General features: G+C 37.7%; 1 protein-coding gene across 3 annotated transcripts in view; it reads right to left on the bottom strand.

The window, feature by feature from the left end:
• The window catches only part of SRI (sorcin), a 22,255-nt gene continuing 9,953 nt past the window's right edge, over positions 1 to 12,302 (bottom strand). Inside the window, exons 4-8 of one of the 3 annotated variants that reach the window (XM_077994998.1) lie at positions 7,433 to 7,476; positions 6,503 to 6,650; positions 5,813 to 5,926; positions 5,013 to 5,071; positions 1 to 3,126 (exon numbers count right to left, since the gene is read on the bottom strand). In XM_077994998.1, the coding sequence (XP_077851124.1) occupies positions 3,100 to 3,126; positions 5,013 to 5,071; positions 5,813 to 5,926; positions 6,503 to 6,650; positions 7,433 to 7,476 (392 nt within the window). In that variant the 3' untranslated portion in view covers positions 1 to 3,099. 3 annotated transcript variants of the gene reach the window in all.

Below are 12,302 nucleotides of genomic sequence, written 5' to 3'. Positions count from 1 at the left end.
TCATGGCTTATACATTTATTATGAGATTTTAAAAGTTTATGGTGATTACATGCTCCATTTCTTGTATTTATAATATTTTAGTCATATAATAATTCATTTAGATGAACACTGAAACAGTAACACACTCGGCTGAGCCAAAGCAAAGTCTAGTTCACAGATGGCTGAAGTTTTAGCTCACATGCCATCTCACGGACTTCACAGTACCACCTGGAACATCATGCTGAAGGAGAGTCTAAACTCCAGTTTGGCTCAATAGAAGCAAGAGCTTTAATTTAATATGACTGCTGTGGTGCAAATCTATGCCAGCTATCCCCAGGAAGCACCAGGTCTCTGGCAGCCACATTCCTATGGAAGTGCACGAAATGTGTTAAAAGTACTTTATAAATCATGGATCTCTTGAAACACACGAGTAAAGCACACATCTCCAAAATAAAATTAAATCCTAAATGAGGGTGATTTGAGGAGCTTAATTCTGCAAATAGTTGAAGTATTCAAGCTTGAGCTCGCAGCTTTACCATGCTCCAACTGGATTCTTTAAGAAAAAGTAAACAGACCAGGAAATAATTTTAAAGTAGTGGGTGAGGCTACACAAGAAGTATACAATGAATGAAACACAACCCAACATAAAATAGAAGTAAGGCAACAGATTCCACTTGTAATGAAGACTGGCTGTAATTAAAGGAGATGAATACATCAAATTTGTCAAGGGGAAGGAAACTTTCTAACTGCAGGGACATGCTGAAGACTATGCTGCATGCTTTTGGAAAGAATGGGTGAAAACAGAAGGGGAGGAGATAAAGAGATTCGTTTTCAGGTATCAATAATTAAAACAGAATTAACTGAATGATGTCTGATATGGTTTGGCTCTGTGTCCCCACCCAAATCTCATCTCGAACTGTAATCCCCATGTGTCGAGGGAGGGACCTGTAAGCCCCACATCAAGGGAGGGAAGTGATTGGATCATGGGGGCAGTTTCCCCCACTGTGTTAGTGAGTTCTTATGAGATCTAATGGCTTTATAAGCGTCTGGCATTTCCCCTGCTTGCATTTCTCTCTCCTGCTGCCTTGTGAAGAAGGTGTCTGCTTCCCCTCCCACCATGACTGCAAGTTTCCTGAGGCCTCCCCAGCCATGTGGAACTGTGAGTCAAACCTCTTTCCTTCATAACTTACCCAGTCTTGGGTAGTGTCTTTATAGCAGTGTGAGAACAAACTAATATAATGTCAGAGGGATGGTTTTGTAATACTTTAGCAGTTACCCAAAGCCAATTCAGAACCACAATTGATACAGCACACCTTGGGACTTGTTCAAATATGGCCCATAACCTTCAGCAAGGGCCTTCTTCCCTACTGCTTATCCTCAACCAGGAAATTACCATTTCCTTAAACTATGATTTCCTCAGAGGACCCTGGTGAGTTGAAACCAAACAGCAGGCGCTGGAACACTGAAGGTAAGCTCCCTGCCTCCTAATCCTCTGAGCCCCTTTTTGGCCCTTTTCTAGACAGCCCAGGCTCAAGCAGAGCTTTGTGGCCTCATAGACAATATATGGAGATACAATCACCGTGTAATATATAGCAGGCTGCTTAGTCTGCTGTAGTCGCCGTGTAATATATAGCAGGCTGCTTCACATTCTGATACGTAACCTGGGCTAACTAACTTGTCATAGTTACATGTTAGGTTTGAATAATATGTATTTTAACAACAGTTTAAAAAATAATAGTGAAATGAGGCTAAAGATGCTTAGAGAAAATGTTTTATTTTCAATGGTTGACAACTAATTGTTCAGTTGAATGGTGAGTCTCACCCTGCATCCTAAAATAAGACAGATACTCTGCTGGCAAGTAGAAAATAGACTAATTTCATTTTTTAATCTGTTAAGCTCTCTTGATAAAAAAGGCAAACCAGGCCACTTTTAAGAAACAAACATTGTTAGTGCTTCTTGTATCAACACACTTTTCATATTCAGAACTACTCCCAAGAGATAACATATTATCTCCTTTTCAAAGATGGGGAAACTGAAACTTGGCATTATCTATAATGACCAAACCACACAGAAAGAGGCACAAGCCAGCATTAGCATTCAGATCTTACTTGAAAGTGTACAGCTCAAAATTTTTTAAAAAATTTCTTCCATTATAAATGTAGTACCTGCTGACTGGAGAATGTTTGGAAAAGCAGTAAGAAGGGAGAAGATTAACTCATGCTCCTGACTCCCAGTGGTAGCCACATCAATGTTTTGGTACATACTTTCCAATACTCTGCTATGTGTATTTTTTAAAGTGTGAACACATGGTATATCAAAATGGATGTATCAGTATTTTAAAAACTAGAATCTGATTTTAAAAGGAAAGCATATAGAAAATCTGAAAAATACTGAAATATATAAAGAAAATTAAAGTCATCTAGAATTCCATTAATCAAAAATAAACATTGTTAATATTTTCATATATTCCCTTAGTCTTTTTCTATCAATCAATTTTCTTTTTATATAGTTAAGCTTATAATGTACAAGATTTTTAAGTATAGTTAACAAAGGTTTAAATAGATGACAAAAAGGGACTTGGTGACAGACAGTATTTGCCAATCAAATTATTCAATAGGTTTTAAAGGGCCTGTGCTAAATTTCTACTAAGGTGAATCCTGACATGGATTACTGGATTACCTTTTTTGTTGTTTTTTTGCACCCAAGTGGGTCTATGTCATTTACATAAGTTTTTATGTGTGGAGTATTCTTTCTAGGAGAGGAAAGGTAACAGTTGTAGTCTGATTAACAGTTTTTAGTGTCTCATAATGAAAAATAAATAATGTGACTTAAACATTTTGCATACTTAAATTTACACAGTTTTAGCAAGAAAATAAGGCATGACTGATAATGGCTCAGGAAAGTTCTAAAGGGTGTAACAGACTAGATCTTATTAAAGTTCCAAAGAATTTATTATCAAAATTAAAAACAAAACTTCAGTTTTACATAAAGTAATAAACTTTACAACAGCATTGAAAGTCGTGATGTAAGTTTACACATATTACTGAAGGCAAAGAGGACAAGCAAAGGAGGATATTCCAGTTGGAATGTCGATTACATTCATGCAGCTTCCTCTTGATTTAAACGCTCATGACACATTGAATGAACTGAAAGAAAAATCAGCGTTACATGACAGACCTCAAAACACTTATACAGCACAGCCTATTTCTGGCAGCTTGCATTGGGTTTTCTAATTTGAACGTGGGTAAAACAACCCCTACAACTTTCTAAGATATGAGTAAATGATAGATGGAAAAGTTTCCTTTTCTTAGGGAAGCAGTGTAATATAAAATCCATAGGGTTTCTCACATCAAAACTTCTTAGAGAAAGCAGATACAACGTCAATGGATAAATAATTTAATATCTAAGAGTCTAGAAATGGTCGTGGTCAAAGGCACTTACCACAAACACAAATAACTGGAGTTTATACTGTTGTATCACGTGGGGATTTCCGAACTGCACAGTATTACCCCATTACTCTAATGGAACACCTTAAACAGTTTATTCCCTTAAAATCTGCTTTATTAAAATAAATTGTAGCATGCAAGTGTATGTATGCACAGAAACAGAACAGCTAAGCCTTCAGATACCTGAGATTAGAAATACTGGTATTTGCTCTGAAATGTTGGCTTCCCCACTAAACATAAAGCAATAGATTCTGCTCTATCAGTGTTCCCTATACTAGTAAGGTACTGTAAGCTGCTAACCCTTGCAGCTCTATCGCAAGGTCAAGGTGATTATCCCTATTTTAGAGAAAAGGAAAATAAGGATCAGGATGTTTAGAAATCTTTTAAGTAGCCCCATCTGAAGTCAAGGCCCATGGTCTTTCCATTCCCCAGGCAGCCTCCTGATCTTTAGAAACAGCAAGTGGACTGTCAACTAAGAAGTTAACGCATGTTAAAGAGAACACACCCGTAAGCAGGTAAAATAAGCATATTCACACACACATACCAAGCTTTTAAAAGTGTACTTATAACTGCAGCAGCTGCTAAACCAAAAATATATGCATCTTATATTTTGTAATGGAGAATGGAATATTCAGTGATTACAGTCATTTCAGTTCAAGTTTTTTTTTTTGTTTTTTTTAAATCAATGGCCGAGCAAAAACTGAAGAAACAAGTAACCAATCTCCCTAGCTTTGTTATATACATCCAGCTAATGCCATGAAAGATGGCACTTGGTTATGTTCACACTGGTTACATGGCCTTACCCTAACCTCGTTTAGTGTGGCTATTTAGTAAATAACTTGTTTTAAATTGTGATTTGGCTGGGAGCAGTGGTTCACGCCTGTAATCCCAACACTTTAGGAGGCCTAGGCGGATGGGTCACAAGGTCAGGAGATCGAGACCATCCTGGCTAACACAGTGAAACCCTGTCTCTACTAAAAATACAAAAAAACTTGCTAGAACCCAGAAGGCGGAGGTTGCAGTGAGCCAAGATTGCACCACTGCACTCCACCCTGGGCAACAGAGCAAGACTCCATCTCAAAAAAAAAATTGTGATTTAAGTTGGTGCCTGCCTTATGCCCTCAATGAAGAACATAGGTATGCAAAGCTATTGAGCTGTTACCTATTCTCAATGACAGACATGATTTGTTTATAGAAGACAAAAGCAGATACTATATCCGCATAGTGTTTTTCAAGGGCATTTTTAGTAGAAATCTTACAACAGCTCAGTGAAAAAGGCATTACTACTGTATCTTCTTTATTCATATAGTGTCACAGCAATTAAGAAACCCGCTTAAGTGATCCAGCTAATAAATACAACAAGCTGGGTCTTGAACCCAGGTCTTTGAATGCAAATCAAACCATAGTCTAACTATAGTTAAGACTAATACATGAAATTAATAAATTCTGGATGATAACTCTTTCTAACTCTTGAATCCCTTATGTCTCTGGCATCCTTAAGATGTTCTTAACAGCTAATTTCAAAGGGATACCCATCTGGTGTACATCTTTTTCATCTACTGTATTTCTTAATTTCTAAGACTTACATCATCATATGGGAAATTCACAACACCTTGCTGAGCAGTATCCCGTCTTCGAAAGCTGTCTGTAAAACAACACAGTAAAATTTATGGTTTTTCTTTAAATGGTTTTTCTAACATCATAAAAGTTAGTTATTTTAGCATTTAATTCACATTGCAATAACATTTAAATTGTGCAACCAATTAACATAAACAAAAGACCAAAGCAAAGAAGCCAACTATATGAATAGTCAAATATTTAATATGCAACAAAATAACAGGCAGAAGTTGGCCGGCTGTCTTTTTCAATGTGGATCTGGAGAAAATACCTTACCCAAAGTCAGTAAAAGCTGTGCAACTTCCATGGCCATTACTTAATTGTGATAAAAGCACAGAATTTCTAGCTTCTTAATAACAAAGATACTGCTTAAGAAACAGAGTCCCCGATATAATAAATGGGCTGTGATCAATTTCTCCACCATTTCAGCTCTGCCCTATGGAAAAGGATTTTACTTTAATTTCATTATTTCCAGATATGTCACGTTATAGGGAAAAATTCATCATAATCTGATCAAAAATGCACAAGTTAGCTGATTATGTTTTAGAACATTTTAGTAAAATTTGTTTATTTTAATGGCAGATTACTTACTAATCTAAAATAAATTCTGGAAAAAAACCAAAAAATTATTCTGCTAGATATGCTTAACAGTAATTTGAAATACTAAAGCAAGAAAAAAATTGGGGAAGAATAAAAGGAGAAGCACTGAGAGATGAATGTAATAACTGTGTCTTGGCTTGTGGTGATGACATGACCTTATAGAACTCACCTGTAAGAGCCCTCAGTTTGACGCAGCAGGCGATGTAGTCATCGAAGGTGATCTTTCCATTGGTGCTGTATCGTTTTGCAATTGAATTCACAGCCTGGGGACTCAACCTAAATCCTAAAAGAAAAGTCACCCAGTAAAAAGGTTAAAGGATGGCAAAAGCCCATTAAAAAATAAAATAAAATAAAAATAAAAGAAGCACTCCTCTCTACTAAAAATACAAAAAATAGGCACTATTTTATTTTTTAAGACTGTGAACTCATATTAATTATGAACACACACAATTTCTAAGAAAACAGAAACTGCCTTCAGGTAGCAATTATTTATTTATTTATTTATTTATGAGAGGGAATCTCACTCTGTCGCCCAGGCTGGAGTGCAGTGGTGCGATCTCAGCTCACTGCAACCTCTGCCTCCTGTGTTCAAGTGATTCTCCTGTCTCAGCCTCCCGAATAGCTGGGATTACAGGCGCATCCCACCATGCCCAGCTAATTTTTTTGTATTTTACTAGAGATGGGGTTTTACCGTGTTGCCCAGGCTGGTCTTGAACTCCTGAGCTCAGGCAATCCACCCTCCTTAGCCTCCCAAAGTGCTGGGATTACAGGCATGAGCCACCGCGCCCAGCCTAGTTTTAAAAATAAAAAACAACTTACTTCTACCAATGAATGGAGAGTTCTAGTAAGCCATACCCACCCATTGTTGTCAGGGCCTTCTGCAATTCTTGTGGATCTACTGTTCCACTCCTGTCAGTGTCAAAACTGATAAAGTGTTGTCTCCAGCCATTCAGTACAGCCCAGAGTTCTTTAAATTCATTGAAACCCATTTTGCCAGACATATCTCTCTGAACTGTAATCAAGGATCAGAGCTGTATTTTGCAAGATTTTCTAAGGATTAAATGAAAGATCAAGGATAAGGGGAATTCAATATTCAATGACTAAAAAAGTTATTGTAGATTATTCTGGGTATGATGTAAGATTAATGATTTAAAAATAGAACAAAAAGGGGCTATGGAGAAAAACCTCAAGTACCTATTTTTACTGTGGGGAAAAGATAACTTACATGACCTGATTATAAGGAAATAGCGTTGCCACTGTGAACCACTTATAAAAAGCGGTCTTGTTACTGGAACTGGGCTGTGCTTTCTGGGTGCTTCAGGCTATGCTGTTTGCCCTTCTGTCCTACCATCATCTCTGGTACTAATATTCCCTTGTTTAGTGCTCCCAGACAAATGACATGGGATGGACTGGTGGATAGCTAGTGGATAGTCAGCACTAGCTAAACTCAGTCCAACAACTGGGATACGAAAAAAATTCCATCACTTGCAGAGGAATCAATGTTAAAGAAAAAAAAAAAGCTCTCCTGACACTCTGGACTCTCTCTGGACTCTATACTTGTTCTATAATACTTTGATATTTCCTTGAATTTCTGAACAACATTCTGTTTACTAAATTTCTTTTCTTCCTTTATTCACACCAAATTATACCCTATAACAGAAGCTAATTATTTCAGAAAGCTTTTTAGTGATCATTTATTACTTTGTGTTTACTAGGTATTAATTCTAAGGTGAATTCCTTTAGAATTTTAGAAAAAAATATTCTAGACAACAATCAAGGTAAAGGATACATCCAGCATTGAAACCATAAGCCTGCAAGTCTCCAGGTTAAAAGCTGTTAAATCAAGAAAAGTACATACATATTAACACAAATCCAAAAATTCACATTACACTGGATACATTCAAATTAATTAGAAATGACTATTATACACTTTTATTTTTACATGCTACTCAATGTACATGTGACTTATCATATGGAACTTCAAAGTAGCCTTTTCTCCATAAAGAGGATTTTCTGCTAGGAACCCAAATATGATTTAAATAACTTTGATAGAATTCCTTTTAAAAAGTATTACATAGGCCAGGTATGGTGGCTCACACCTGTAATTCCAGCACTTTGGGGGGCCAAGACAGGTGGATCACCTGAGGTCAGGAGTTTGAGACCAGCCTGGCCAACGTGGCAAAAACTCGTCTCTACTAAAAATACAAAAATTAGCCAGGCGTGGTGGCGCATGCCCATAATCCCAGCTACTCAGGAGGTTGAGGCAGGAGAATTGCTTGCACCTGGGAGGAGGAGGTTACAGTGAGTGAGCTGAGATCATGCCAGTGCACTCCAGCCTGGGTGACAGGGCAAGACTCCGTCTCAAAAAAAAAAAAAACAACAAAACAGTATTACATAGTACTGTTCATACTTTCTTGCTTTGAAAGTGTAATATAGAGAGTTCAAGTCACCATAACGAACCATAATGTATTATATCCAACATGGTTGGTGGGAAGTTGGGGTTGCTTTGTTCCAACTCATAAATGACTATAAATTGCTGGTTTTGCTAATTTTGTGTCTGATTGTTTTTCTATTTTCCCTTCAATGTCAGGTACTGAGCAGTAACCTGCTACCTCAAATAGTGTATGAGCTCTTAGCTTATATATGAAACCAGGTAAATACGGGTGTTAGAATTATGTGTTAAATAAGAGTACTCTAGATAAGACCCCATGACCAATAGTGGCCACTATTCAGAAGGCTTTTTAATTTACCTACAGTTTAGGAGTGTTCTGAGGGCATTTTGGTACCTCACTTATGTAACCAAACCAGAGCACACGCAGTGGGTGTGGTTACTGGTAATCTAAGCATTAGGAAATTAAAAACAAATAACCTCTTACATTGTATTAATGGGAATCAATGACTGAAGAAATTGTATGGGTACAAAGAAGCTATAAGGCTAAATGGCAGAAGTGACAAGGGTCACGTGGGAAAAGCTGGTATAAATTCTGCAAGTTTGTTAACATACAGAACTAACATTTTTTACAGCTCTTTTTAGCTTCATAATTTTTCTCTAACCAAACTGAAATTAAAACACAACTGCGCTAATTACTGTAATGTCTCCCAACAGTGCAAACTATAGGTTTTACACATTTAATAGATTCCTGTGTTTGGCATATTCTTTAGTGGAAATAAAAGACTAGTGACTATTTCTATTTAGGTCCTTCAATCTCCATCCGATCCACAGATAATATTCTCTTAGATGAGAGGAGGAGGAAGCACTTTTTACACTTTTGGGAAAGAGCTGGGAGATTCTTCATTCTGACATTTAAGTTGTGTGGAGGTATGAAGTTCCTCTAATCCGGAGCTGTAGTTCTCCACCCTGGTGCTTATCAAAATCAAAGCTTTAAAAGATTCTGATACCTGGGCTGCACCACAGAACAATTAAATCAGGAACTCTGGGTGTGGGACCCAGGTATTTGTATTTTTAAAAAGCTTTTCAGATTATTCTAGTGAGCAGCCAAGGTTGAGACCATCGTTCTACTCTTAAGTGTGATTCCTGGACCAGCTGTATTAGCATCACCCAGGAGCCTGAAGAACTGCAGAATCTCAGCCCTTAACCTACACCAATAAAATCAGAAGCTGAATTTTAGCAAATGTGCAGGTGATATATATTTATGTTAAAGCAGCTGGCTCAACCTGAACTAGCATCACATGGAAACCTGTTAGAGGTGAAATTCTCAGGGCTCACTCCAGACCTCTGAATGAGAAACTCTAGCGCAGGACCCAGCAATCTGGTTTTTGTAAGCTTTCCAGGCGATGCCAATGCTGCTCAAGTTTAAGAACTACTGCTCTGGATGGCCTGACAACCACAAGGCAGAGCCGACTGTGTTGGGCTCACGTGAAGGTACTGAAGAGGCTATGAGGCAGACAGCTTCTCTATCTCTGTTAATGAATCGCACCCTCATCCACTCAGCAGTCACCCAAGCCAGAAACCTGGGAGCCTCCTCAATTCCCTCTCCACCAATAATCAATCACCTTCTAAACAGCTGTAAAGTCCATTTCCAGCCCCACTGTCTCTTTAGTTAGCATTTCTCTCACCTGTATGACTAACAGCCCTGACTCTTGTTTTACTTCCATGTCCCCCAATTTATTTGTCTTTACCCTACAGTCAGGGGTGGTATGTGCTCTCCTATGTAAAACCCAGTATCAGTGATCTACTGCTCTCAGGATAAAGTCCAAGCACCTTAACTGGCACATAAGGTAACACACTTATTTTGCCAGTCAAGCTCATCTCTTATTCTCATTCAACCCCGTACACTATCTTCATGGAGAATTTCTCAGTTTCTTGACTGAACCACACTATTTCTGGGTCTTTTGCACATGCTGTTCTAACAGCCTAGGACACAACTTCCCCATCCCACTCATTTCATGGTCGGCCTCAATTTTGATGAACTTTCACTTCTGCTCAGCTTAGGTATCAATTCTGCAAGGAAAATTTTCCTGACTCCTGTCTGGGTTATGTGCCCATCTTATGTGATTCCACAGCCTCTCTCCTTACTTATCCCAGTGCTTTTCCCCAACACCCAGGCATTGATTGTGGCTACAGAGCCAGCACCTAGCTCACAGGAAGTGTTCACTAAAAATGCACTGGTTGAATGAATGGATGGATAGCACCAAATTCTCACCCCCATGCAGGAAGCTGTTAGAGCCTTGCATTTTATATGTACAACCCTCTTAGATCGTCTAAGAAAGAATTTTTTGAATTTTCTGATCTTTACTAATGTTCAAAAATTAATGTATAATCTTAAATCAAAATGCCAATGAGGCTACAGTGCTATGATTTTTCTGACTTGGAAAATTTTCCATATTCATTAACTCAACAGCCACCTGTTAAGTCCTTATTATGTTCAGGGCTCAGGGTAACAACAACTTTGGAGATACAATTGTGAAACTGCATACTGCCCTAGCTGACAGTCTAAGGAAAAGATAAGTCACATACACATACAACCCTAATCATGGTAGAGTGCTGAATTATAATGGAGGCGCCAGAAAGTACTAGACGGGATTGAGAAGTGAGAGGCTCCTTCTTAGTAAGAGAATCAAGAAAGACTTCATAGAAGACATAGAATTTAAGCCAAGCCTTGAATGACAAGAATGATGGGGGCATTTGGTGACAGCTAAGGACCAGCATAAGCAAAAAGAGAAGTAGAAGGCCCAGGACAGGCAAAGTGTAAGTGAAGAGCTCAATATGACTTTCAAAGAGTACAAAAGGAGTGGGAGAAAATATGTTTGGTCAGGGGAGGCTGCGTTACAGAGGATCCTGAATTCCTTCTGAGCTGTTAGTAAAGACTGAGGAGGAGAGGGACAGATCAAGATCAGGAATCTGGTCATCTTTTGTGAGAAGGATCTGAAAGGGCAGTGAGATGGCAGTGAACAAAAGTCAATGAAAAAAAATATACCATTCCAGACAGTTCCAATGAACTAGAATGCTGATGTCCAATAAGTTTGGGTAAGGAAAACTCTTTCTCAATTTTGTTAATAGTATAGCTTTTATTAGTGTTAACTCTACTTTAAATAATTATTTAAAATTAAAATTATAAGTATTATATATTACATACTTGTGATATATAAGTGTAACAACATATAATTATAACTATAAATTATTAAATTACCAATTCAACATTTTAAAATAAATTATTTAAATTAAATGTTAATTTTAATAATTTCCAAAGAATCTCTGCTGTAATTTTACCTTTACTCTTTTTCTTCTCTTCTAGTCATTGTACTAGAATGCTTCAAACATCTTTTCTTCTCACAGAAACATACAATATAATAGACCTAGAAGGAAAGCCCTACCTCCAGCTGTTTCTCTCAACCTTACCACAGATGAACAACTAAATTCAGGAAAACAAGAGAAGCTGAATTACAATCTTACTGACTGGAACATAACTTGTCTCACCAACTCCACCTCTAGGTACGACTGCTTCCTTTTAAACTGGTTAAGAAGGGCCCATAGGCTCTGAGCTGGAGTATCCCACCAGCCCATCCAATTCGGATCTGTGCTTTTTGGTTTGGAAGCTGGGTTTAAAAGACTAATCTCCATATAACATCTGTATTACAAAACCCTGACACCTCATAGGCAGGATGGTTCTGTGGTTCAGTACAGCCACCAGAGAGGAGGCAAATGGATTCAATCACATAGTCCCCATGACTCAGGAAATGCTTTCTCTTTAATGCACTGATCTAAGGCCATCACTAAATGTGGCTTTCTCAAAGAAATTTTAAAAGGACTGCTCTCTAAGAATATATAACCCATTTTGTTAGTCAGATTCTAAAATCTACCACACCTCATCTACTGAAAAGGTGTAGAATAACAAGCCGTGCTGTGATCTCACTGCACTTTGATAAACCCTGCTATTAGGCAGGCCTACCTTGTTCACCAGCTCAACTGCGTAACAATTAACAATTTAAATGTACTACCTACACAGTAAAGAAGAACATCCCCTAATCCAAAAAGTGCTTATTTTGTTTAGGACTAGATTAAATAACAGGAACTTGAAAGGTTCTTTGTTTGTATTAATTCCTCCAAACTAAAGTCACATAAAACAAAGGATGATGAAAACAAATGCAAAGAGTTCAAAGACAGACATCTAATACATGGCATGTCAAATAGTTTTTTT

Source organism: Macaca mulatta, chromosome 3 (genome assembly GCF_049350105.2).
Source record: "Macaca mulatta isolate MMU2019108-1 chromosome 3, T2T-MMU8v2.0, whole genome shotgun sequence".
Lineage (NCBI taxonomy): Eukaryota > Metazoa > Chordata > Mammalia > Primates > Cercopithecidae > Macaca > Macaca mulatta.
The sequence above is the reverse complement of the archived record's forward strand: the minus strand, read 5'-3'. Positions and strand labels throughout refer to the sequence as shown.